Source organism: Petromyzon marinus, chromosome 13, assembly GCF_048934315.1.
Source record: "Petromyzon marinus isolate PM22_M1 ecotype Great Lakes invasive population chromosome 13, UKy_Petmar_22M1.pri1.0, whole genome shotgun sequence".
Classification (NCBI taxonomy): Eukaryota; Metazoa; Chordata; class Hyperoartia; order Petromyzontiformes; family Petromyzontidae; genus Petromyzon; species Petromyzon marinus.
The window spans coordinates 12,776,605-12,803,317 of NC_133679.1; the positions used below are offsets into that span (position 1 = coordinate 12,776,605).

The 26,713-nt window shown below is 50.6% G+C and overlaps 1 protein-coding gene across 1 annotated transcript in view; it reads left to right on the top strand.

Moving 5' to 3' along the window:
- The window catches only part of LOC116942143 (histone-lysine N-methyltransferase ASH1L-like), a 111,875-nt gene extending 86,484 nt beyond the window's left edge, over window positions 1–25,391 (top strand). Inside the window, exons 16-27 of the mRNA XM_076066943.1 lie at window positions 1,493–1,615; window positions 9,463–9,517; window positions 10,751–11,171; window positions 12,153–12,515; window positions 16,387–16,473; window positions 17,764–17,854; window positions 18,293–18,440; window positions 18,652–18,824; window positions 20,649–20,815; window positions 21,058–21,098; window positions 21,540–21,859; window positions 23,635–25,391. Coding sequence (XP_075923058.1) covers window positions 1,493–1,615; window positions 9,463–9,517; window positions 10,751–11,171; window positions 12,153–12,515; window positions 16,387–16,473; window positions 17,764–17,854; window positions 18,293–18,440; window positions 18,652–18,824; window positions 20,649–20,815; window positions 21,058–21,098; window positions 21,540–21,859; window positions 23,635–23,726 — 2,081 coding nt within the window. The 3' untranslated portion in view covers window positions 23,727–25,391. The remainder of the gene's footprint in view (window positions 1–1,492; window positions 1,616–9,462; window positions 9,518–10,750; window positions 11,172–12,152; window positions 12,516–16,386; window positions 16,474–17,763; window positions 17,855–18,292; window positions 18,441–18,651; window positions 18,825–20,648; window positions 20,816–21,057; window positions 21,099–21,539; window positions 21,860–23,634) is intronic.
- Window positions 25,392–26,713: the final 1,322 nt, after the last annotated feature.

Genomic DNA, 26,713 nt, shown 5'->3' on the forward strand with positions numbered 1-26,713 from the left:
TACATTCCCAAGGTGCGAGCAGTTAGTGTGGTGCGTTATAGCGGTTTAGAAGTTTTTTTTATACTTTTTCATCCCACGCAAATCTCTGGAATTGCGCTGAATGCCGGCACAAAGGGACGCGTGTGTTGTGGCTTGCTCAGAACTAACAAGTTCAATGCTGTCAAGCCACAGTTTGACATGTGGTCATAAGTGTGTTTGTACTACGGTTATGACCGTATGGTATATTGCAGTGCTGTGTGTGTTCATAACATCGAAGAGAGCGTTCGGCATTGAACTCAACTCGTCTAAAGAAAATGTGGAATTATTTCTTCGCTGTTCAACTCTGCAAAAATAAACCTTTGTTATTTTAGAACATTTTATGAAGCAATATACATACTTTATGTACTTTGTAGTGCCGTAATATAACTCTGAAAAGAATTGGAGCAAACACAAATTCCGCCCCCCACTCCAAAAAAAACCCCTAACCACGAACACAGCACCAAGTGGAAAAATTCGAGCCATGCCAGACAATCTTAGCAGGGCAAAGAAATGGACGTTGCTTTGTTTGTGAGCGCATATTGCTGTGAATTAAGTTCTTGGAAATTATGCGCGCACGTGCCAATTTTTCCCGAGCTTATTTTTGTCGGTCTTATTCACCGAACTGTGCCAGAGCGTTGCCAAAAACATATTTCACCTCTTCTTGGCGTCCGTTCTTGGCTCTGCCATGCACAGAGTTATGGTAATGTTCCCGTGTGGCACGTGATTAGATAAAGTCAAACGGAGGCAGATCGTATCTCTTGATGTAGTCCAACATCCTCGTTGGAAGTGCGCGCAAGCACGTGTGCACCAGCGCATTTGCATGGGCCTGCATACGCTCGTCCGCAGCCTTTCGTCTTGGCAGCTCGCGTGCGTGCACGTGTGCATGCGTGTATGGGGAGCGGTGGTCTAGTGGATAGCGCACTGCACTACGAACCTGGCCAGCCGAGTTCAATTCACACTCACGACCAGTAACAGTGGCAATAATTTGAACCCGCCATGGGCCTCCCCTAGATGTTATCTCCCTTGCCTCGTATGCAGGAGGTCATGGGTTTGATGCCTGACGCCTGTATATAAAGAGTTTGCGTGTTATCCCCGTGGTCGCGTGGATTTTTCTCCGGGTCCTCCGGTTTGGTCTCTCGACATTTAGAAACGCTTTTCGAGTATTTGGCTGCTGTAAATTTTCACATGATAAGCGACTTTGTTGAGCTATCATTTGTAGCCAGATCGCTTTTAAAAAAAGAGCTACATAGCTCAGTGGGCTTTACCTGATAAAATGTAATGTTTTTATTTTCTTTCTTTATTTATTGGTTGTTTATATGAGTATCTGGTGTGGTGTGTAAACATCAGCATGAGGGAGACAAAAGCGGCCGGGCGTGATATTGACCAACCACCACCCCTCCCTCCCCGTGTGCCGTGCCGGCCTTAACAGTCTGTGAAGGCTAAAACGGGGGATCGTTGGCTTTGTGTTCTGCAGAACGGGCGTCCGTCGCCCCACAGAAGCGCCAGCAGGGAGCGGCGGACAGCGGAGTGGAAACGCCGGCGCCTGACGTGGTGCGAGCGATCAACGCGATGTTCTCGACCCTGACGCCTCGATCAGGTGAGCGGAGCGACACCAGCGCCAAGCGGTTTGTGGGAGCCAGGCGCACGGCTCCACCTCGTCACGCTCGCGGCAGGGGGCAGTTTTCCCTCGTTCTTTCACGAGCCTGCTCTCCGCGATTTTGGCTGCCCGCGAATCTCATCTGGAACTCTACCTCGACTGCATCGAGAGAGAGAGAGAGAGAAATAAAGTGATGAGATAAAGTGATGAGAGAGAATGTGATGCGAGAAAGTGATAAGATCATCGTTATTGCATTCTTCTACTGCACAGAATTATAATTATTTAATATTCTTTGTGTCTTTCGGTAAAGCCACGTAGATAGAAGAAAAAAAATCCTGCAGTCACGAAAGCTTTAAGCCAAGATTTATTATTTCATACTTTCATATTTATTTTTATTTACTTTATTATAACAATCGTTTTGTGTTATGAGCATTTCCATGTATTTAAGAACTTTTTACATGTTTAGTTAAGATAATTCGTTGATAATATTTTCGTATGCCAATATTATTAGCAAAATTTCCTACTCGCGACCATCTCCGGAACGTATCACCTCGCGAATAACGACGGAATACTGTATCGCAGCCACTCGCGATCCGAGTGTTTCTTCCGAGCTAAGCCGCATGTTGTATTGGTATATGTGGAACTTCTTTCGCACCGTACGTAGCCAACCGTGCTAATCGGAGGTGTTGAGCATATCTTCTCTCAAGCTTTAGCCATGCTCTACTGAAGGCATTGTTCAACACTTGGGCAGTTGAAGAGGCTCGCTGTTGTGCCCTGCGAGAGTTTCCCAAGGGACACTTTGTGTCATGGCGTAAGACCGACGATGCGGTTGAAATTAAAATGGGAACAAAAAAATTACAAAGAGGAATGTAAAAAGGAACCTGTGAGTAAGGAACCTGTGAGTAAGGAACCTGTTAGTAAGGAACCTGTGTGTAAGGAGCCTGTGTGTAAGGCGACTGTGTGTATGGAACCTGTGTGTAAGGAACCTGTGTGTATGGAACCTGTGTGTAAGGAACCTGTGTGTAAGGAACCTGTGAGTAAGGAACCTGTGTGTAAGGAGACTGTGTGTAAGGAACCTGTGTGTAAGGAACCTGTGTGTAAGGAGACTGTGTGTAAGGAACCTGTGTGTAAGGACCCTGTGTGTAAGGAACCTGTGAGTAAGGAACGTGTGTGTAAGGAACGTGTGTGTAAGGAACGTTTGACCATCTCCGGAACGTATCACCTCGCGAATAACGACGGAATACTGTATCGCAGCCACTCGCGATCCGAGTGTTTCTTCCGAGCTAAGCCGCATGTTGTATTGGTATATGTTGAACTTCTTTCGCACCGTACGTAGCCAACCGTGCTAATCGGAGGTGTTGAGCATATCTTCTCTCAAGCTTTAGCCATGCTCTACTGAAGGCATTGTTCAACACTTGGGCAGTTGAAGAGGCTCGCTGTTGTGCCCTGCGAGAGTTTCCCAAGGGACACTTTGTGTCATGGCGTAAGACCGACGATGCGGTTGAAATTAAAATGGGAACAAAAAAATTACAAAGAGGAATGTAAAAAGGAACCTGTGAGTAAGGAACCTGTGAGTAAGGAACCTGTTAGTAAGGAACCTGTGTGTAAGGAGCCTGTGTGTAAGGAGACTGTGTGTATGGAACCTGTGTGTAAGGAACCTGTGTGTATGGAACCTGTGTGTAAGGAACCTGTGTGTAAGGAACCTGTGTGTAAGGAACCTGTGTGTAAGGAACCTGTGTGTATGGAACCTGTGTGTAAGGAACCTGTGAGTAAGGAACCTGTGTGTAAGGAGACTGTGTGTAAGGAACCTGTGTGTAAGGAACCTGTGTGTAAGGAGACTGTGTGTAAGGAACCTGTGTGTAAGGACCCTGTGTGTAAGGAACCTGTGAGTAAGGAACGTGTGTGTAAGGAACGTGTGTGTAAGGAACGTTTGAGTAAGGAACCTGTTAGTAAGGAACCTGTGTGTATGGAACCTGTGTGTAAGGAACCTGTGTGTAAGGAGACTGTGTGTATGGAACCTGTGTGTAAGGAACCTGTGTGTAAGGAACCTGTTAGTAAGGAACCTGTCAGTAAGGAACCTGTGTGTATGGAACCTGTGTGTAAGGAACCTGTGTGTAAGGAACCTGTGTGTAAGGAACCTGTCAGTAAGGAACCTGTGTGTAAGGAGACTGTGTGTAAGGACCCTGTGAGTAAGGAACCTGTGTGTAAGGAACCTGTGTGTAAGGAACCTGTGTGTAAGGAACCTGTGAGTAAGGAACCTGTGTGTAAGGAGCCTGTGTGTAAGGAACCTGTGTGTAAGGAACCTGTGAGTAAGGAACCTGTGTGTAAGTAACGTGTGAGTAAGGAACCTGTGAGTAAGGAACCTGTGTGTAAGGAACCTGTGTGTAACAATGTGAGACACCACTGACTGCGGTGGTGACGGTGACTTTGCCCACGTCCCAAATCTGGAAATTGCCCAGAAATAAAAATGACAACAAGAAGAGAGAAAACCGCAGTACAGCAGCTGCCTCCACTCTACTCAGATTGTTAAGGTCTCTGGTGGGTCAGCGAACTCTCGCTCGGTCAAATAAAGGGCATCGATCGCCTGGGTCAACGGCAAGCGGAGTGGCGAGGCAAGGAGAATATTTTATTTTTTACCACCAGGTAAGGCCCACTGAGCTCTTTGTCAGAGTCGACCTGGTGATCACAATAAAGTGGCTTATCACGTGGACATTGTATCGATGTCAAATGACTCTAAACACATGATGTTGATTCTAAATGTGGAGGGACAAACCGGGAAGACCTGGAGAAAAATCCACGCGGCCACCGAGAGAGAGAGACACCGCAAACTACATATATACAGCAGGCGTCAGGGTCGAGATCGAAACAACGACTTACCGTATACCAGGAGAGGTAGTTAACATCGCGCTCCCCCCCTTCCCCGCTCCCTCCGCGGGGTCCGCGGGAGGTCGGCGGCAGCGTTCGGTCGCCCCCAAAGCCGCCGGGGAACGCGAGCGTTTGGTCACCGAGCGGCACGGCGCTCGCCGCTCAGGGCTCTGAACTCGATCGCACGGCGTTGAGTGTCTATTGCGACGGGAGGCCCTCTCCATCCTGCGCAGCTCAACGGGTGCTAACTCGACCACACTTCCCCCTCGCCGGTCAGTGCGGGTTGGCCAAGGCTGGGAGGCACGGACGTCGGAACGTTAAGTACGGGATAACAGTGGCTTTTGCTCCACCGCCCTCTGCTGACAATGTAACCCCCTTGCGACCTGTTTTATATTAAGTCCTCCCGTCAACTCCTGTAGGTTTAATTACCATTTTTTTGTTGTTTAAAATGGCTGTTGCCATCAGCAGATCTGAGGCGGTCAACGTTTGTCTCTCGTCGTTATTCCTCCAATTCAATTTTTTTGGGCGAAATCTCCTCTACTGTTGCTCCGGATGAGGTTGGCGAAAGAGCGACTGTTTCAAGTGACTCCCCTGGAAATGTGCGCATTGTTCCTTCCTGCAATGTTCAGCACAGCTCTCTCTCTCTCTCAGTGGGGCCTCACGGCCGAAGGGTCTTATTGAAAGGAAATCCCAACGTAGGGGCCGACAAAATCGAGGGAAAGGGAAGAAAGAGTCGCGCACGTGCCTGCATTTCGTAACGCTTCCTCAGCGTGTTTGTTCGCGGAAGTATTTAATTAGAGGTGCTAGTAGTAGTAATAATAATAACGCATCGGCCGCACGGTGAGCAGTATGACCGCACACTGCGATGAGACAGCAGGGCTCAGCGCCTTGGCCGTAGGAGCGGGATGCCGTGCCCGGTCATTTTAGCGCTTGTCTTTTTTTTGTTTTGTCCACGCTTCGGGTTAACCCTTTGGATCAATTTGGCTGGATTAGTCTCGAAGTGGCAGCACGACTTCATACCAACGTTTCGTTTCGTATCGGATGATCTTTACAAGAGCTATGATGACCCCAATTTACAGATGGCGAGGCAGACGGACGGACGGACGGACAGAGAGTTAGAGAGAGGCAATGCATACATGCTTTAAAATCTTTGTTAGAAACCAAAGAAATGTCGATCAGGGCGACATAATAGCACAGGGGCGGGGAAGGTGTGACCCAGCCGCAGCCAGGTTACGACATCGCGCGGGCTGTGCCTATTCATTAACGGCGCAAACCCACAATAGGCAAATAGGATTAAGTAAGTTCATTAGGCTTAGGCAGCCCTCTTTTATTGGATTCCTCTCGTGGCCAGATCATCCAGGGATTTCATCAAGTATCAAGGCCGTAATTGCCGTGGCTTTCGTGGTAAATTGTCTCTCGCGGGTGCGAGAGATTGCGTGGAAATTTGATAGAGGGATCAGCGAAGGGCTTGCGTGGGATGTTGATGTGTGTGACCGAGCCGGGGATATTAGAGCAAAGGCAAGAAGAAGAAGAAGAAGAAACACCACCGCAAACGGAGAACTACATTTTCTTTTATGAACGCTCTCCCACCGCCGCGACCGCAAACCATCGCGCAAAGCGGCGGCACTCGTGGGATGGCGCAGCACCGCGTGGGCAAACGTATTGCGAGCTGGACTCGGTGCCTGGCTTTAGGAGGCAGCGCTTGATACTAAGCCTGTGGTAAGGTTTCCTAACCCTCGGCCCACCCTGCGCCCGACGGTTTAGTGTCGCGATTCGATTCAAGGGCACCTCTGTTTTTTGGTTTGCCACGTTGGTACCATCTCATTTGTATTATTTGTTTTGTTTTGGTTTTGTCTTTGGGGGGGGGCGGGGGGGGGTTTGTCTTTTTTCTGTCTCATCTGTTCTGTTAGACCAATGGTAGCAGTAGCGAAGAATCCAAATCAATCCGCGCAACGCGCGATTTCGAGCACGTATCGTTCGGCATGAGAATTTATTTTCAATCGATGAATTTAATTATCGTTACTTGCCTAGTTGATGCGGGCTCCTAGCCTGGACACGGGCAGCCCAGCGTTCACCTCTTCTCCCCCAACAAACACACCCGCATCACCATCGCCGTGCCTCCTTTCAGCTCCACCACTGTGGCATCGCGCGTGCGTGCGTGTGTCTACAACAAGAGCCACGCGACAGCTGCTGTCCACCGCTTTAATTGTCAGCGACGTCACAAAGTGCTCGTGCCAGAGTAAGTGCACTTTGATTCTGTGCGGAGTACCGAAGGCTCGCTGGCTCGAGGTCACAGGGACGGATCCCAGCTGCCGTGGCTCAACGGACCGGAGTGACTGACAGGTGCACGACCTGCTCTCCCCGCCGTGCCAGCCCGTCGCCGCGTTTTATCCGCCCAATGCCCCGCTCATTGTTTTGAGCCCAGAGTGGCGTTCGTGAGCAGCTGCCCGTCCGGGCACATATGCGCACACACGCGCTCGAGATATACCGGTCGTGGTGGCAACGCGCATTGGCCGTCCGGCACTTTTCGCGACGAGGAGTTGGCAGAACGCGTGTATTTGTGATTCCAAAAATCTGCTCAGCTAAATTTTGATTTAAAGCTTTCGTGACTGCAGGGATTCATATTCTTGGTTCTTTCGGTAAAGTCACGTAGAAGGGAAACAATAAAATAATGAAAAAATATAAAACAATAAAATTCTCACGACGTTTCGACTGCCACACAAGCAATCATCATCAGGTGTGAAAACCACAGCAAGAAAATTGAAAAAAGTGGCGGTTATTTTTTAAAATTTTCTTGCTGTGGTTTTTGCACCTGATGATGATTGCTTGTGTTGCAGTCGAAACGTCGTGAGAATGTTATCGTTTTATATTTGTATTATTTTATTGTTTCCCTTCTACGTGACTTTACCGAAAGAACCAAGAATACAATATCTGCTCAGCTGTTGAGTTGGCCAGGAGATGGCAGTACAGCAAGAGGGTTTGTTGTACCTATCTGTGGGTTTCCTTTTCCCGTCCCATCGTGTGCTTCGGTTTCCTCTGGGTGCTGTGGTTTCTTCCCACATCTGAAACGTTTGTGAGCAAAAAGGAATTGGCCAAACCTCCCAACGTTGGAACTCTGCTGACAAAAGAGTCGAGAAACTCAGTGAATATGTCCTGTATGAATATATTATATTCATGTTTTCTTATTTATGTAAATATACACACAACACGGGAGGCGTGGGGGGGGGGGGGGGCAGTGGCACAGTGGTTAGCACACTGCACTCTGAACGGGGTGACCTGGATTTAATATGTAATCCAGTCCTGGAGCCCCGATGACTGATACAGCATTGGAAGGCCTTCATCCAGCAGCGCATTAACAAGTCGCTGTGAATTGTGTTATCATTAATACCGTTAATATTATAATTCACCCACACAGGGAGACAGACAGACGGACAGACGTACACGCGTTATACTGTATGGAGCTAAATACTTTAAATAAATAACCAAAAAGGAATCCCGAATTCTGGCGGCCCGGGCCTCCCTGCCAGGACCATTATCCGCTGACAGCGAGTAATGAAAAGGTTGCCATGGTAGCGCTTTAGAATAAGGGACGTGGGAAGAGAAACGCAACCCTGTTTTTTGGCTCCAACCTCGCCTCACAGACGATGTCGCTCCCTCGCTCTCTTCCCCCGACCCCACCGCCCCCCCGCCACGCTACCGCCAAACTCGCTCCCCGTTTTTTTCGATTTCCCCCCCCCCCCCTGTATTCCGCCCCTTCTTTCCAGACCCCATGAAAGGCCTTGGCAAGGGACCGAGACGTATTTGCCGAGCGGCTTTGCCCCTAATGGAAATGTCAAATGGGAAGCAGATGAGGGGTGGGTGGGTGGGGGGGCTGTGGCTGGCCACACGGGGTGCGTGCGTGTGCAGCATTGATCGCGAGTTGCGCTAAACAGCATCGGTTCGCGCATTGTTTCGGCTGCGGTTGTTGGCCGAGAGAGAGAGAGACAAAAAAATAAAAAGTGGGTCGGGGATGCAGGGTGGTGGTGGTTAGGTGGGGAGTGGTGGTGTAGCGGTTAGCGCGCCGCGCTACGAACCCGACAACCCGGGTTCTAATTCCCGTTCACGGCCAACACCAGCGGTGATTATCTGAACCGGTCCTGGGCCTCCCCTACGTCCATTCAGCTTCAAACGAGTACCTGGTGCAGTGTGTAAACGTCGCCACTGCGGAGGAAAAGGTGGTCGAGCGTGGTGCTGGCCACCCACCCTCTTGTGTGCCGTGTCGCCCTTCATAGTTGCTCACGAACAGCACTGTTAAGGCTACACGGAGGGTCTTTGTTTTTAGTGGTGATTAAGCCCCCCCCCCCCTCAACCACCCTCCAAAAAAAACCACCACCGCGACAAGAGACAAAAAAGAACAAAAATGGAGAAATGTGAAGGAGAGTCGTGACAGACCGCCCAGATGTCTGGCGGTCTAGCGCTTTGCAACTCCGCATCTTCAGCCGTCTGCCAGCCTCCTTGACCCCTCATCGTCATCGTCGTCGGGGGTTTCTGCGCAGCATCGCTCCAAGCTCCCTCATCGCCACGGCCCCTCCAGAATCGTCAGCATCTGACGGCGAGTCGGTGTCGTTGATTTGCCGCCGCAAAGTGGCATTGGCGCAGAGTTTACATTTTGGCACTTTGGCATAGCCCGTGACGTGAAGATTTGTGGTTGTGATTTCATTTATTCATTAAAAAAAACACGAAAAATGTACCTTCCTGTAAATAGAGCGGCCTCTCGTGGCTGGCGGGGTCACGTGAACCCATTATGTACAACATACACAAATGAAAAAACTTTGTTCCTTACACACGCGAGCGATGCGCGCACCGCGAGCTTAACGATGGATACGAATCCCTGCATCTTTAACACGGCTTACTCTCGAGCGTACTGTCGACAGCGTTTGGTGTGTGTTGTACGGTGGAGGTATGCTACGTGGTATTGATCTTGCCGCCTTTACCGTTTACAGATGCTGAGGGTCGAACACAAGCCTCCCGCGTGTTCACAATCCCGCCCAGACAAGAGTAAGGCAACTCATCTTACGCTACTCTCCATTGCACTATAACTCTATAATTTTGCTAAGTGTGATTTGGCTTGTTCTCTCCCTGCTGTTCCCCCATCGACTGGAATTCACTTCCCCCAGCCGTCCATGCTGTTGACTCCCTTCGTTGCCGACGATTAACTGCCTCTTTTTCTCCTGAAAGTAAATATGCCCACCGTCTGGAGATGTCGCATTCGTATGCCACGTAATATCCACGCGGACTTCCACGCCAATGAGCGGCCCCTCTCGTTAAGCAGTTGGCCCTTTCAGCGGCACGCCTGCCTCCGGTGTTTTGCTTCCAGACAGAGCCGGGCGTAGTGGTGCACGGCTGGGACCCAGCACTTTGGAGGACAGGCTTTCTAGATCACACCGATTCGTGAGACCCCCGAAACCCCATGTGTTTCCGAGGCGGCTAAGAGGTGGCGGAGCTGTATTAGAATCGGAATCTCAATATATATATCCTGGAGAAATCCGATGAGGGGCGGGTCAGAAAGTTAAAACAACAAACACTACAAAACATGATAGGAGTGCTTATTATGCCTCAGCTTTCTCCCGGTAGCACACTTAACAATGGAACTTAACAATGTCACACACTTAACAATTGAATCGGCCCAAAAATCTCAATGCAAGACCCTCCTGATGAATACGGACAGCAGGGGGTGTAGTAGTATCCATAATCCAGGTTTTTGGATTAGATCGGGTAAATATAGCAATGTGCTGTTAAACCCGCCACCACCCGATACAGCTAATTAGTAAGGTTTGTCACATAAAGAGAACGTGCCAATTCGTCACTAGTACAGCACACCGGTGCGTTGGAGAGCGAAGCCACAACATTTACAATCTGTGTGTGACTTTCACCAGTAATTACAAGGAGCTTCATCAGCCATATTTGTGGAGAAGTCCTCCTGTATTAAACCTTAAATAGAGGGGTAGATGTCATGACAACACTTGTGGGCTCTGTTCTGTTTGTGTGACAAAATCTTTACTAATTGGCTGTGTCGGGTGGTGGCGGGCTTAATGACGCATTTATATATTTACATGATCTAACCCAAAAAACCCATATTATGGATGATATTGGTCACGAAACCCTACGTGTTAAACTGGCGTAGTATTACTCTTTGGTTATTTCGCTGTCTGGTGTAGTATTATTTGCGTTTGTAATTTCCTGCACAAAACGGAGAGAATGACACGCGGCGTGTCGCTCGCGCTGCCGCAGGGCCCAGAACCTGCGGCGCTCCGAGTGCGGCGGTTCGGGACCGGTGGACGCGCTGGAGCTGACGGCCGTGGAACGGAAGGTGAAGGCCGGCCGCTACCGTAGCGTGGACGACTTCGACTCGGACATCTCGCTCGTCTTCAGGACCGCCGAGGTAGAGGCCTCGGCCGTTGCCGTCGCCCTTCGGTTTCCGCACGTGACGCGAGCGCCGGCACAAGGTGGGGAGCGGGGAACCAAAGGGCTGAGGCCACCGGCTCGCTGCGCTGGAGAACCCGGTTTAAAACCCGAGCGGCCGATACCTGAATTCCGACGGCAGGCTATCAGCGGTTGCCGGCAGATCGCTCTGACCTCTGAGCCACCCAGCCACCTCCGGCTTTCACCTCGCCTTGAACGTTGTCTGAAAGAGAGGGAGAGATCGATGGGTTGACTCGCACGGGATCGATTCCCACTTGATTAGTTAGCACCCGCGTTGATCCATATCCATGTCATTATCTCTCAGCGCCAGGTGCCGACCGTGGAGTAACAAATCGAAACGACACAGGCACCCCGCCCAGCACTCAGGCCACCCCAGGAACTGCCATCATGGACCCTGACACATGACCTTGCCTTTTTTTTTCTTTTCCAATTAGTCGTTTTTGTTTGTTTTCTCCCCAATTGTATCGTCATGAGACTAAGAAAACCATTTGGAACTCTCACCAAGCAGTGAATCACCCTGTGCTAGAGCACGGCCCACTGAAGGTGATATCACAAAACCACCTGGGATATCTCCCGTGTGATGTCTCCGCTTCAAGTGGCCATTTCTATCTACATGCTAGGAAATGCGCTCTCCCACACGCTCTGCTACAGATGAATGGATCGCCAAATGAAGGGGAACGCCGTATTTGACGTTCACGTGCTTAATGCGCAGTTGTTGGAACCCAAGCCACACCTGGGAACCCAGTCGTAATCACGGGCGGCTTTAGACGCCGATTCAAACCCAGGATGTGAGCTCACTGACTCAGGTTCGATGACCCCTGCGCCACCCGGTCACCTCTCCTGACCTTCAGCCTTCACTTTTTCTCCCCAAAGACAAAGATCCCCCGTATAGCCTGTAACAGACTGTTTGGGCAAGTGCTGTTGGCGAGCACCACATGAGAGGGTGGGTGGCGAACACAACGTCTCGCGCCTTTACCTCCCCAGTGGCGATGTTGACACACCTTACCAGATACTTATTTGAGGCTGAGTCGACCTAGGGGAGGCCCAGGACCGGTTCAAATAATCGTGACTGATGTTGGCCATGAGCAGGAATTGAACCCGGGCCACCGTGTTCGTAGAGCAGCGTAGCGCTAACCGCTACGCTGCCGCTCCTCCACTTTTCTCCCCACACCCGCTGCTACCACCACAACCACCGCCACCGTCACCACAGAGGTGGCACGGGCGGCGGTCCCCGCTGGGCCGGGAGCTGTGCCGCCTGCGTAAGGCGTACCAGCGGGCGCGCGACTCGGTGGCGCCGCTTTGCCTGTCTGCCGGAGACGCTGAGGAGGAAGAGCCCCCGCCCCCGCCGCCGCCGCCGCCGCCGCCGCCGCCGCCGCGAGCGGACGGCAGGAGGACGCGCGCCGATGCCCGCGTGCCCGACGCGACGTCGACGGCCGGGCCCGGGGCGGCCGAGTCGCCGGGTGGTGAGCGACAGGACGAGCGCGGGGCCGACGACAGGGACGACGACATCATCCGCTGCATCTGCGGCCTTCTGCGTGACGAGGGCCTCATGATCCAGTGCGACAAGTGCCAGGTGCGTCACACCCCCCCCCCCCCCCCCCCCCCCGAGCCTCACCGCCGTACCCCCACGAACCAAAACTGCACAGGATCCGGCGCACGCGAGTGGGTCCCGGTCGTGAACACGGTTCGAACACGGTCACGATCGGCCGTGTCGGTCACCCCGCCTTGCCACTCGCCGCGCGTTGTGCGCTACTACCCGTGCTACTGTGAAGCGCTCGGGTCGTTACCGCTCACTGTTCGGCAGACATGTTCGATGTTTTGTTCGTCGTGGAGCGGCGCGGCCCCAAAAACGCGTGGGAAGAGCAGCACAACGGCGCAACCGCGACAAACCTATGCGGGATCCGTAAATGTCAGCGTGATGGGAAACAGAGGGTTGCATTTTAGGTAAATTTGCGCACGCCACTTTGTCTCTTCTTCCTTCATGTCCCGTAAGGCTAAACTCTGGAACTCGTCACCCTACTACTCTCTCGTCAATTCTAATTACAACGTGCAATCTTCTTGGTCTGCGCTCAGTCGCCTGCCACTTTGTGAGTTGTGCCACCGATAGTGATTCAATTAACAACTGACGCGGTCCTTGCATCTCAATAACGTGGAGAGCACCTTCGAAAGTACTGTACAACGCTAACTGGAATATCGCTGTTAAAGAAAAGCACATTGTATGTTGCACAAACCATCGCTGCTGTCCACCACATTCACCACCCAGAGGCCTCCACACAATGGCTCATTCACTTGCCGAGCACCAAATATATCAACTATTTAAACTAAACAAGAAACTATAAAACTATTTAAAGTATAAATATTTTTGTTATTTTACCAGGGAAGGCTGACTGAGCTATATAACTCTTTTTCAGAAGCGACCTGGCCACAAATGATAGTTCAACGAAGTCGCTTATCATGTGGAAATTTACAGCAGCCAAATACTCTAAACACATGTTTATTCTAAATGTGGAGGGAAAAACTGGAGGACCCGGAGAAATATCCACGCAACCATGAGGATAACATGCAAACTCCAAATATACAGGTGTCAGGGCCGGGAACCCAAAACCTCCTGTATACCAGGCAAGGTAGTTAACATCTCGCCACCGTGGCGCCCCTATTCTTAGACCAGCCAGCACACATGCACTTGTACTCACGTATTAAGATTTCTCTCCACCCTTACAAGGTCTTATTTGTAACACAACTTTTTTTCACGTTTCCCAATTATATTGCAATTGTACATTCGGTATCACAATAGGAAATGAGAAATATTTATTTGGAACTCTCACTTCAAGCAAGCAGTGGATCACCCTGTGTCAGAGAATGGCCTTGGAAAATGATCATCTTGGTTCTTTCGGTAGAGTCACGTAGAAGGGAAACAATAAAATAATAAAAATATAAAACAATAACATTCTCACGACGTTTTGACTGCAACACAAGCAATCATCATCAGGTGTGAAAACCACAGCAAAAATAAATTGAAAAAAGTGGCGGTTTTTTTTAACGTTTGCACCACGGAGAGCGATTTGGCAGTTATTCAGGTGGACGAGTCCATCTATATTCTGAAAAGAGGAGGGGGGGGGACGAAAATAATGAATGCGGTCTGAAAGCCACCGTAAGTGTGAACAATAAATTAAGACCCGAAATGGTTTATCAAATCCTTCCAATGATTGCTAAGCCAGAATCCATCTTCTCGGTTGAAATTGTCTCTGTATTTGTATACATAGATAGCCTCATGAACGAATCTCTCATGGTAGCCAGATGGCTTGCAAAGAACCTCTGCCTTGGAGAAGTCAATGTCATGTGAGCCTACTGAATTATAACAGTGATCTGCCATGGCCGAGGTGTTGGTCCTATCGTGTTTTAGGTCTGCTTTGTGTTCACGAATGCGGTCCGAGATATGTTGTTTGGTTTCTCCAATGTAACTACTACCACAGAGGCAACTTAGTTTGTAGATGCCAGGGTACTGTATGTCCGGAATCACATCTTTTACAGACGGAACCAGATCACGGATTTTATGTAATGTGTTGAATCGGACCTGGATCTTGTGTTTATTCAAGATTTTGGAGATCTTTTTTGTGATTCCCGCAATGTAGGGTAAAGTGATGGTTTTGAAAGGCCCCTCAAGAGGGTCCTTCTTCATGGTTGGAGTGATAGCTTTGCGGATTGTATAGTCGGAGTAACCATTAGCCTTAAGAGCTTGGTGTACGTGCTTGAGTTCACTGGCTATGTGTTCCTGGTCGGATATGCATAGGGCTCTATGGTGCAGAACTCAAGCACGTACACCAAGCTCTTAAGGCTAATGGTTACTCCGACTACACAATCCGCAAAGCTATCACTCCAACCATAAAGACGGACCCTCTTGAGGAGCCTTTCAAAACCATCACTTTACCCTACATTGCGGGGATCACAAAAAAGATCTCCAAAATCGTGAATAAACACAAGATCCAGGTCCGATTCAACACATTACCTAAAATCCATGATCTGATTCCGTCTGTAAAAGATGTGATTCCGGACATACACTACCCTGGTGTCTACAAACTAAGTTGCCTCTGTGGTAGTAGTTACATTGGAGAAACCAAACGACATGTCTCAGACCGCATTCGTGAACACAAAGCAGACCTAAAACACGGTAGGACCAACACCTCGGCCGTGGCAGATTACTGATATAATTCAGTAGGCTCACATGACATTGACTTCTCCAAGACAGAGGTTCTTTGCAAGCCAGCTGGCTACCATGAGAGATTGGTTCATGAGGCTATCCACATATACAAACACAGAGACAATTTCAACCGAGAAGATGGATTCTGGCTTAGCAATCATTGGAAGGATTTGATAAATAATTTCGGGTCTTAATTGATTGTTCACGCTTACGGTGGCTTTCAGACCGCATCCATTATTTTCGTCTCCCCCCTCCTCTTTTCCGAACATATATGGACTCGTTCACCTGAATAACTGCCAAATCGCTCTCCGTGGTGCTCACGTTAAAAAAAAACGCCACTTTTTTCATTTTTTTGCTGTGGTTTTCACACCTGATGATGATTGCGTTTGTGTTGCAGTCGAAACGTCGTGAGAATTTTATTGTTTTATATTTTTATTATTTTATTGTTTCCCTTCTACGTGACTTTACCGAAAGAACCAAGAATATGAATCCCTGCAGTCACGAAAGCTTTAAATCAAAATTGGAAAATGATGTCACAGAATGACCTCCAAGGTCATACATCAATAAGCCTCATTATCCACACTCGTGGCATTCCATTTTTTGTGCCCTGCAAAGATTGTTCATCGCATGGTAGTGAATTTGGTTTCTCAGAGCTGGAATAAGCGAAATTAAGTGATACACCAATTTTTTGGTTTTGCTATAATTGGTGGCAGGTATGAGACCACAGACGCTTCAGAGCCGCGTTTAACCACGGGTGGCTGATAGCCAGACTCGAACGCAGGAACTCGGTGGAGCCACGCGGCCTCCTATACATTTCCTATCTTTCATTTTATTATTTAAAGATTTCATTCAGTTACATTTCCGACGAATCTTACATTCCAACAGTCGACGTACTGCCCAATGCTACAGGTGGAGTCCGTCCTTGTTAACCGAGCCCATTGTTGGGGATTCTTTTCTAAAGGGTTGGCTCAACGGTTCTTTTAATAAACACCCGAGGGGTGAAGAAGAAGAATCTAGGAGCTGCGCCGCGCGTTGACCTCGGGGAAATGTCCCACGGCTACCGAGGTGTGCGCCCTGGTCACACTTGGCACAGCGGGGGTCTCGGACGTGAGTGGGGGGGGGGGGTGGGAATTGAAAGAGTTATTTAAAGTGTTCCTCCTTTCCTTTCAGCATGTATCACTCTATTTTTTGTTCGTTATTGCTGTTCGGTAGAAAATGTAACCGCGCGTGTCGCCCGTGGCGTCAGGTGTGGCAGCACTGCGACTGCATGCAGATCACGGCCGACGTCGAGCGTTACCTGTGCGAGGAGTGCAACCCGCGCGCCGTCGAGAGGGTGAGTTCCCTGCCGTCGCCCTGCCCGCCACGTTGCCTCCGGCACGGTTGGCTACGTGTCGGCGCGAAAGAAATTCTGTGTTAACGTACGCACACGTACGTTAACACATACACTGCCGCTGCCTTGGGCTGGGCTCTCTATCGCCGTGTGCACGTGTTCAGCTCTAGGAATCGCGCGTTGTTGCGTATGCCTCCTTATTATTGTCCAGAGCGGTCGCACATTTTTTGCCAGGCCCCCAAGTCCTATTTTTTTTATTTAATGTTTCATTTTACTGCATTGTCGTTTTAGCATCCGCATCCAACTTTTCCGTTGCATTTCGGATATTGGGGGGGGGGGAGGGTCGCATTTCTGCCCAAGAGCGGAGCCAGCGCCTTCGGCCATCGGCGGCTGCGACTAGGACTAGGAAAGGATATATTGTTAATGGCTCTAACATAAAATATTAAAAACGAGGGAGCAATTCATTTTGTTTCCGAGCATTTCACGGCAACATGTGGTGACCCATAACCTATGGATAATGCATAACATGCTACGCAATGCAGATGACGGACCCACGGGGGCAGGAGTGTTGGGTAACACGGCAAACGTGGGGTTAACTGACTCCGTGACGAGGAGGGGGGGGGGGGCGTCAGTCGGGTGGATGGGGTGGGGGTGGTGTAGCAGGGACTTAGGGGAAATGTAACGGCCGTTGTGTGGAGGAGCTGTAGCCAAGGGGATAGTACACCAAGGCAGCTTAGTTTAACACACCATGGACATAAGTTTGAATCCTGGCTTCGGATTACGGCGTATTGTTATCTTATATTTTTTAACCCATCGCCTCGGCTGCAGCATCTCTCCACTCAATGGCACTATTTTTAATTTAAATAATCTGACGGCACATTACATTTTACTTGGCTAAACATTACCAATATAGTACATGTATTTTACTCTTGAATTTAAGTCAATTGGCTCCTGCCCCCTCTCCACCAGCATTTTTATGTGGAGCAAAAGCTCTCGGAGTTGCTGCCCCCTCCCAGTCTGCCATGTGGGGGTTGGGGGTCGGGGGGCAACCGCCTCCCTGCGCCTGCTGTGCCGCCTCGCCGCCTTTGCTGGCGCATGCGGGGAAGCCGTGGCCCTTTTGCATGGGTAGCTGGGACGGAGGGGTGGAGTAGCGAACGCGCCGGGCGATGTGGGAGGAAAGTGTTGGCGGAGCAGCTGCGTTGGTCCTCGCTGTTTGTATTTACGTACCATCTGCTGAACTTCTTCAGCACCGTGCGTAGCCAACTGTGCAAATCGGAGGTGCGGTTGTTACAGGAGGTGCTCATGATGCCGCAGCCAGAATTGGCGCAGCCCGGCTGCACGTACTACATCTGCCTGCTGCGGGACGGCCTGCTGCTGAAGCAGGGTGAGTGTGCTGCGTTTGCTCGTCCATCGTCGGTCATGATCTGTCCACTGCTGGATGAAGGCCTCCCCAAGCCGTCACCCGTCTTCCACGGTCACACGATGCTACAATTCATCTGGCTCATGCACTTGTACCGATTGCATCGCCTCGTCTCTGCACCCTCCTGGTAAAATTAAGGTTGGAAGCTAGCTGAGTGCGTTTAGGATTTGTTTGTGACTTGTCCCATTTTACAATCACGACTCCACATGCTTCCTATGTTTCTCCTCGACTCCTCCTGCACCTAGCCATGACCTCTGCGTTCCCCACGCTAATGTCTTGCCCCTTGAGATATTCCCTCTTCTCTCTCCATGCCCCACATGCCGCCCCCCCCCTCACCCGTGCTCTCCACGTCCTCCTCCCCATGCCCCCCCCACCCATTCCCCCCCACCCCGGCACCACCAGGTGACTGCGTGTACCTCATGCCGGAGCTGCCGCAGCGGAGGGGCGCACGGGGGCAGCCGCTCCGCCAGGCCTACCACCTCCGCACGGCCGCCACGGGGCCCACCCAGCTCGACATCTTCCGCATCGAGAAGCTGTGGAAGAACGACAAGTGAGTCGGGGTGACTCCTGGCGGGGGCGGTGGGGTGATGCAGGAGGAGGACTGTGTGAAGGATCGCAGGCGTGGGTGTGGCGCGGGTTGCCCAGAACGCGCGCACGAGAGAACGACGCTCAACAGGGCGGCGTCCCTTTCTCTCTCTCTCATTCCAACCCCTCCCCCACCTCCCACCTTCTGGCCCGGCTTCCTCGCGAACATTTCGCAGGGGCGAGCGTTTTGCCTTCGGACACCACTACCTGCGGCCGCAGCAGACGCACCACGCGCCCTCGCGCCGCTTCTACCGCAACGAGCTCTTCCGCGTGCCCATGTACGAGGTGGTGCCCCTGCGTGCCGTCGTGGAGCTCTGCTGGGTCATGGACCTCTACACGTACTGCAAGGGTGAGCAGCGCAGTGACGCACGCACATACGCACGCACATACGCACGCACGCGCGTACAAGACAGCGCGTCGGACGCTGCTTTTTACGTGGCACTGTTGATGCGATTCATTCAAACGCGCTTTACAATGAAGACGCTTGATGGTAGCGAACAATAATGGCCACGTGAATTACTATCCGGCTGAAGGATGATCAAACAAATCCGTTTGATTATATTCAAGTTAAAATATTCGACTGTGGCAGCTGCATTCTCGATGTGACTTGGGACAGAGTTCCAAAGGTAGGTAGCAGAACAACTCAAGGCCCTTGCTCCTCTTCACCTCAAACGACTTCTCGGAACCGCCAAAAGTTCAACGTTCGCCCATCTCCGTGCCTGCGGTCCATTGCTAATGGAGGCATTCGGGCCGGTCGGTGGATCGTGTAAAGAGATCTGCGGAACCTCCCGAACCTTGCTGGGCCGCAAGGTGACCCAAGAGCTGACAGTACCGAGGATCTAGATGTCATCAGTACCTGGGGAAAATGCTCAAAATGGCATTTCTTATTAGACGCCTCTGTTGTGAGCTCAAAAGTTGACTGGCACGGCAGCGCAGTGCAGTCACTTATCAAAAGGCCAGAGGCGGAAACCCGCGCAGAGAACTGGAGCGGTTGTTGTTTTGTTCGATTCACAGCGTACATCACAAAAAATGAGAGGTGAAAAAAAAAACACTGATATATGCCCCGGGAAGTTTGCCAACCAAAGAAATTACTTTTCCTTTGTCCTCTGTGGCAAAAACAGCGTGAGCGTTCTCTCCCGCTCGCGCGCACACACGGAGCGCAAATACGATGGTAATTGTGAATCTCCAACTTCAGGACAACGTGAAAACACTTAGGCATGGCTGACGCTACCCACCGCCAACCCCCCCCCCCCCCTCCCTCTCACCGCCTGCCGACTCGTTGTGCCCATGCTCACTGTCGCCAACTAAAACGCTTCCCTGCTGCAGCACTGCCGCATGATCAGTGCTGCAAAATAATAATAATTAAATAATTCCCTTATTTATCCAGCAGAACAAGACGAAGTCGCATGCCTCTTTTGTGTTCCAGGAGGATCCTGCATTGGGCTATTATGTTTAAAAACGTTTCCAGACAATTATTGATGAGTCGTGTTTATTATTCAAGTGGGGGGAAACCGAAGCACCCGGAGAAAGCCCGTGCATGCGAGGCGGCACTGTATCCATGTGCAGATGGAAACAGATGGCGATTAGTCCACTTGCACTACTGCCTTCTCCTGGCGAGACAGGGTATATAGCCCACGAGAAGGGAGTTTCACACTATCCGTATGGTAATCCACCAACCCTCGCTGCTGCCTCCACAGTGCTGGCTTAGAGGCACCCATGTGAAGCAGCAGTGTAGCCGCCGCCACCACGACCTAACTGCAGGGAACGCGCGGCTGTAACCTCGCTGTTCCGTGCCGACTGCACACGCTTGCCCGGGTCACGTATCCATCCGTCTACTAATATGTTTAGTGCGGGCGTGGGATGGATGACGCGCGTGTGCATGTGCGTGCGGGCGTGTTCGTGCATACGTTTGCGCGCATGCCTTAAAAGGGCGTGCGTGCGTGCGTGTTTTAGAGCATGCGTACGTGTATTCGAGCGTGCGTGTGAGTGCGAGCGTGTGAGAGTTTGCGCTCAAGCGTGAGTGCGTGCCTGCATACAGGAGAATGCGTGCGTGCATGCATGCATTGTGCGTCTGTCCATGCGCGCGTGCATTAACTCATGCGTGCCCGTGTCCCTGTGTGCGTGCGTGTGCATGCGCGTGCTTGTATGCATCCCGCGGAAATCGCATGTACAGGGAGGCCGAAAGGCGCCGAGGAGCAGGACGTGTACATCTGCGACTACCGCCTGGACAAGTCGGCGCATCTCTTCTACAAGATCCACCGCAACCGCTATGCCACATGCACCAAGCCCTACGCCTTTGATCACTTCGCCAAGAGGCTGACGCCCAAGCGCGACTTCTCGGTACGGCCGGAGCGCAGCGCGAGCGGATTTAACGCGACGGCGGAGGCCAAACCGCCGGACGGCTCGACTCAAAAAAAAAAAGAAAGGGGGTGGAGGTGGGGGGGGGGGGGGGTTGTCGGGGTGTGGGGACGATCGCCGGATTTCGTTCGCTGAGCTCTGTCACTTGCGTGTCACGGTGAATGTGCGCGGACGGTTTGGAAATGTAGTGATGACACCCGTCTTCTCTGTCTGTTCTAACACAGCCTCATTACATTCCAGAAAACTACAAGAGGAATGGGGGAAGGTGAGATAATGCCAATTATATTTCTTGCGCTCACAGATTTGCTGCTTTAACACGATTAACCAAGAATGAGCGTCGGACGTGCTGACACTTTTGACAACGCGCATGAATAAAAACACTCGTGCAGTGCATTTACGATTTTCGTAGGCATTGCAGATAAATGTAAAAGTGCTTTTCAGCTGTCACGTGTTTATTGCTACAGGTATTAATTAGCAATAGCAATCAAAAGACACATTTTCAAATTGTGTCATGTACCACTGAGCCACCGCCACACTGAGATCCTGGGTTCGAATGTGGTTCGCAGCTATCTCCAATGAAAGCAAGCATGGCGAGTCGATGGTCTCAGCCTGGTCGCCGCCGATATTTGCACAAACCCCCTCCCCCGCTACCGATCACATTGCATTTGTGACACTTTTGTTTCTTCCTCCCCCCACCCCCACAAAGATCTTCCTGGAAGAGCGGCAAACTCAAGCTCAAGGCCAAGCAGGATGTGAGCGCGAAGAGCAAAGGCCTCCCGGCCAAGGCGCGGCCGCCCTCTGTCCCCGAGAGCCCAGCGAGCGACGGCGCCGCTGCGACGTCGCCGCCGTCGCCGCCGCCGCCGCCGCCGCGTGCCGTACCAGCGCGCGTGGCGGGACGTAGGGAGGAGAGCGCAGCGACCCGAAGGCCCGGCGCGCAGCCACCGGACGACGACAAGCGAAGGGAGCAGAGGCAAAGGCTGGACGGAGTTCTCCTGCACCTACTGGCCAAGCTGCCGGGGAAAACGGGTAAATTGCCGGCGACCGTTTGGCCGTCGTCGATGATGACTCGCGGATTTTCACGAGCCCGCCGGGGGAACGCCGGATCGCGGGGGGGGTGTGGGGGGTGGGGGCACTGTGCGTGTTGTCATGCGCGTGGGGAGCGGTAGTGTAGCGGTTCGCGTGCTGCGCTGCGAACCCGGCGACCCGAGTTCGATTCCCGCTCACGACTAACATCTGAACCAGTCCTGGGCCTCCCCTAGGTCGACTGAGCCTCAAATGAGTACCTGGTGCGGTGTGTAAACATCGCCACTGGGGAGGCAAAGGTGGCCGGGCGTGGTGCTGGCCACCCACTCCCTCGTGCACCGTGATGGCCTTCATAGGTGCTCGCTAACAGCACTTCCCCCAACAGTCAGTTAAGGCTATATGGGGGATCTTTGTCTTTGTTTTGACATGCGTGTACATGCGTATATATCCCTGTGCGCACGCACGTGTGTGCGTGTCTGTAAAGATGGCTGCCTACAGCGATTACATAATGACTATATTTCATCGGGTTTCCAATCCACATTTGGCACGGGGAATTTTGTGGCGAGGGCTATGGAAAAACACTTTCTTACGATTGTGAATATTGTATTTATTGATTGGCAGCCATGAACATATAAATTAGTTGAATTAAGTTAGTCGGGCTCTATTTTGCCCAGTTAGGAGTCCACAGAGACAAAAACTCTGCCAGGGAGACCTAGACTCATTGCATAGATCCCGAAGAAGGCAGGAGTTTTGAAATTTGTTACAAAATCAAAATAACAAAAAATCAGCACAGATATTAATCATGCAAATTCGAAATTCTTCTTCACATACAAAAATCATTTGACGTATTAAATCGTTGTTACTTCCACTTTGTGGGAAATCGACAAGTGTTTGTCTTGGTCGTTAACTTACCCCTTGCCATGACAATTGAGAATGTGCAGCTCCTATCGCTAGCCTGGGGGGGGGGGGGCGTCGTTTACGAACAACGCCACCACCATCACCTCAAAGTCTGCATTAGCACTTTCACATTTGGCCTGCTCATGATTCATAATTACTCTTTGGTTCTATTCGGTAAAGTCACGTAGGTAAAAATAAAACAACAAAAATCACGACGTTTCGGCCACAACACAAGCGGCCTTCATCAGGTGAAGGGACCAGGTCGCGGTCTGAGCTTAGCTGTGTTCACTCCAGCGCTGTCCTCGAGACAGTCTGGTCCCTTCACCTGATGAAGGCCGCTTGTGTTGTGGCCGAAACGTCGTGATTTTTGTTGTTTTATTTTTTACCTACGTGACTTTACTGAATAGAACCAAAGATTATGGATCCTTGCAGTCACGAAAGCTTCAAATCTAGGATTCATAATTAGTTACTTTTGGGTCAAATCGTGTCAGTGCAATGACATTTTTCAGCTCTACCTTACCCGTCACCCGACAGCGCCACTCAAATCAAGTTGCCACGTGGTGGGCAAATGTGTCAACTGATTTTGCTTTGACAAGCGAGCAAAGTTGTTTACGATTTTGTCCGACGTTTTGCTGGAGATTACAACCAGCATCATCAGGCGTAACCGGAGGCTCGGCTGTATACCGGAGGGTAAATCTGAAAATTGGCATTGTACATTAAACTTTATCTATGTCAAAAATAATCAATTACGAAGTGTAAAATTGATCGTGAAAGCCTACGAGTAAAATTCACCCAGGCGGTATTATTATTGTTAATTACCATTGTATTGTTTTAAGCACAAATTCCTGACGAACAATAATGTCCTTTCGTGTCTGATGCAGCTGTGGATGTGTCCTACCTGCTGGAAGAGGGCGCGGGGAAGAGGCTCCGAAGGCACGCGCAGGCCACCACCGGGCTATTTGCACTAAAGTGACATTTTTTTTGTAAAGGCCCGCCCCACCCCAGCGGTTAGTGGGGGGGGGTGGGAGTTGGGGGAGGGGGGTCAGACGGCCAAGACAGTGCCTTGTCACGGACGAGGCGTGCCACGCCGAAAACATTGTCACCAACAACGCGCTCAGAACCAGCGGAACAAGAGAGGAGAGCGAAGCAGGAAAAAAATGCAAAGCGGCTTCCGGTGGTCTTTCGCGATGGAGGAATGGGCCCAGCTGTGAACATCCTCACGCGTGGCTCTCACGGACAGGGACGTCCCACCTCGGTCGCAGTTGGCGCCTCTCACCCTTTGGTTCGAGCAGAAAGGCCGATGGCCCCCGGCCGTGGGCCTGAGAGAGACGGGTGTCTCGTATCAAGCCGCCCTCGGAGTGTTCAGGGACGCGCGCGCTGGCCTGCGCCCGTAGCACACTGTTGGGTCGAAGTACGTGCATGGTGCGTTCACAAAACATGCCTTGGTTCGCGCACCCCGTCCAGCGTTGGTGAACGGAACTCGCCCAAAGGCACCCGCCACGCGCGCTACGGATCGATGTGCGGGCGCTCCCGAGGTGCCTGCAGGAAATGGTGAAGGTCATCCCAGCGTTGACGATGTGTCGTCTCGGAGCGGTCTGGGTTTGCGCGGATCTCCTAGAAGGTCGCTTTCAACGAAAAAACTTTACACCTTTTCTCGCGACGAGTGAAAAAGATGCGAACGAAGAGATGCGGTCCGGAGCAACGTCGCTCCGCGATGTGCACGGAGAGAGAGAGAGGTGTTATTATCGTCGCCATCGTCGTCGTCGTCGTCATTGCCGGCACTGCCGATCGAGAGCGTGTTATGTCACGTGTTTCCGTCCGTGCGTGTGTGCGCCCACCCCCCCCGATCCCCCGTCTCCGCACCAGTGGCGGCGACGTCGTGTTTCCCTAGCAGTATTCGCAGCAGTACAGTATTTATTGTATTCGGAGTTCGCGTGCCAGGCGAAGACTAACGATGAACTTGGGGGAGGGGGAAGAGCGCAGACGTAGCCGGCTTCTAGAGCCGCGCGCTCTCATTCGAAATTCGCTTCGAGGCTCGCGGCCTCTCGCCAGCTCAGTCGCAGGCGACGGAACGGCCGCCTCTTGGCACCCCCCCCTGCCCCCACCGGTGATGTTTTTGCATGGTTGTACATAGGTAGTGGGACCGCACGTAGGCAGTGGGTCTCTTTTCATCCCACTTTGCGGTTTTGTACCAGAACTTAAAAAAGGCTTCTTTTACATCGTATTTTATTATCGAAGAAGAGATTGTTTTGTTGTCTATTTTCCTATCTTGAAGCAAAACTGTTTACTGTACAGCTGTGTGTAGAGTATCAGATACTCACTAATTGTGTTTTCTTTGCTTTTTATTTTTTGACGTTTCATTTTGTGCCTTTTTCTTTTGTAATTAGTCTTGTCTGGGCGACAGTGTCAAACACTAGCCGGTCCTGTTTGGAAGAAAAAAACTAAAACAAAAGTGATATTTTTTGTTGCAGAGCAAATAAATGTTAGACAATCACTCCTGGAGTGTAGCATTGTCTTGTCCAGCAAACGCATAAAATAATTAAAGGAAGGCAATTTTATATTTAGGGTTAGAGTTAAACAAAAACATTAGCAATATTACAAAATGTTCATCGCCAATAATAAAAACAAATAAAATGTACCGTGTGTGATTGCAGTTTTATTTGCCATCGTAAGTGTTGAATGTTCGGGAGTCTCGATGGTTTATTTAGACCGTCTGAATATTAGAGGGGAAATAAATGCCAGCCTGTGTTGGCCGCAAGGTGGCTAGGAGATGGCAGTGTTTAGTGTCGCTCCCCTTGTATGCCTGGCTTCTCTCCAGAGGGCTCACGTTTTCTGCCACACGACAGACACGCGATAATGATATTGGCAAAAAAAAACACATCTGAACTATTTTACCCTATACTAAAGAGAGTCCTTGAGACTCCGTGAGGCTTTTCTGGATAATTAAGGTGGGTGTCTTTACTTGACCTAAAATAACCTCAGGTCTCAGCCATAATTTACTGATATTATTAACACTGCCTCTTAACAGGGTACATTTATTGTTATGATAATGGACATTGCCCGAAACGTTTGTGTCTTCTATAATTTTTCGTTATGAATCAGTATCAAATACAAGCATGGTGGAGTGTATATATTTTAACTTGTGTACCGCTGACAGCCACCATAATCCGTTTGCTAACAAGGTTCGTCTTGGTCACAATTATCCATATCTTTTCTCATACTGTTTGGTTCTTTCGGTAAAGTCACGTAGTTAGAAATTAATTCAAACAAATCACGACGTTTCGATCGCAACACAAGCGGTCGTCATCGGGCTCACGAAAGCTTCAAATCAAGATTATCCATATCTTGTTTAAAATACGCTGCCTCCTTTGTACACATCTGTCCCTGGGCATGAACAAAATAACTATTTTTACACACCCCATTAGCCACAATGCAGCAGTGCAAAGTTGCAGCATCCTTGATTCAATAGCAGCAAACTTTGTTATTTTTTTTGTAGAATCTTGTTTACGTTGTTCAAATGAAAGCCTTGCCCTATCCTTGTCCCTTAGTAAATAGGTTCTTGCGCACCGTCGTCAAGAAAACTCGCTGATTAAATGTATGCCCCACGACCTCAGGAGTTTTGATGGCATGGCCAGACAGATGATGTCACTGAACGGGTTTGCAGTGTCGGCCACACCGCCGTCTTGAGCCAACTTTCGGGGTTTGACCACCGCAATATGTTAAGCACGTGTGCTCAGAGCTGTAATGAGCATATTCGCATTTCGCTTGTGTTTTTATCAAATTGGTGTTTCTTCAGAATGAGGCCTCCCAAGATATAAATTATGCCATTGTTTTCTCTCCAAAGCTTTCATTACATCACTTTTAACTGCTGCTGCTGTAGCGCGTATGTGTGCGTACCTATGTGTGTGTGTGTGCGCACGCGTGAGAGAACGAGGTGTTTATTGGCGAGAGGTTGCCATT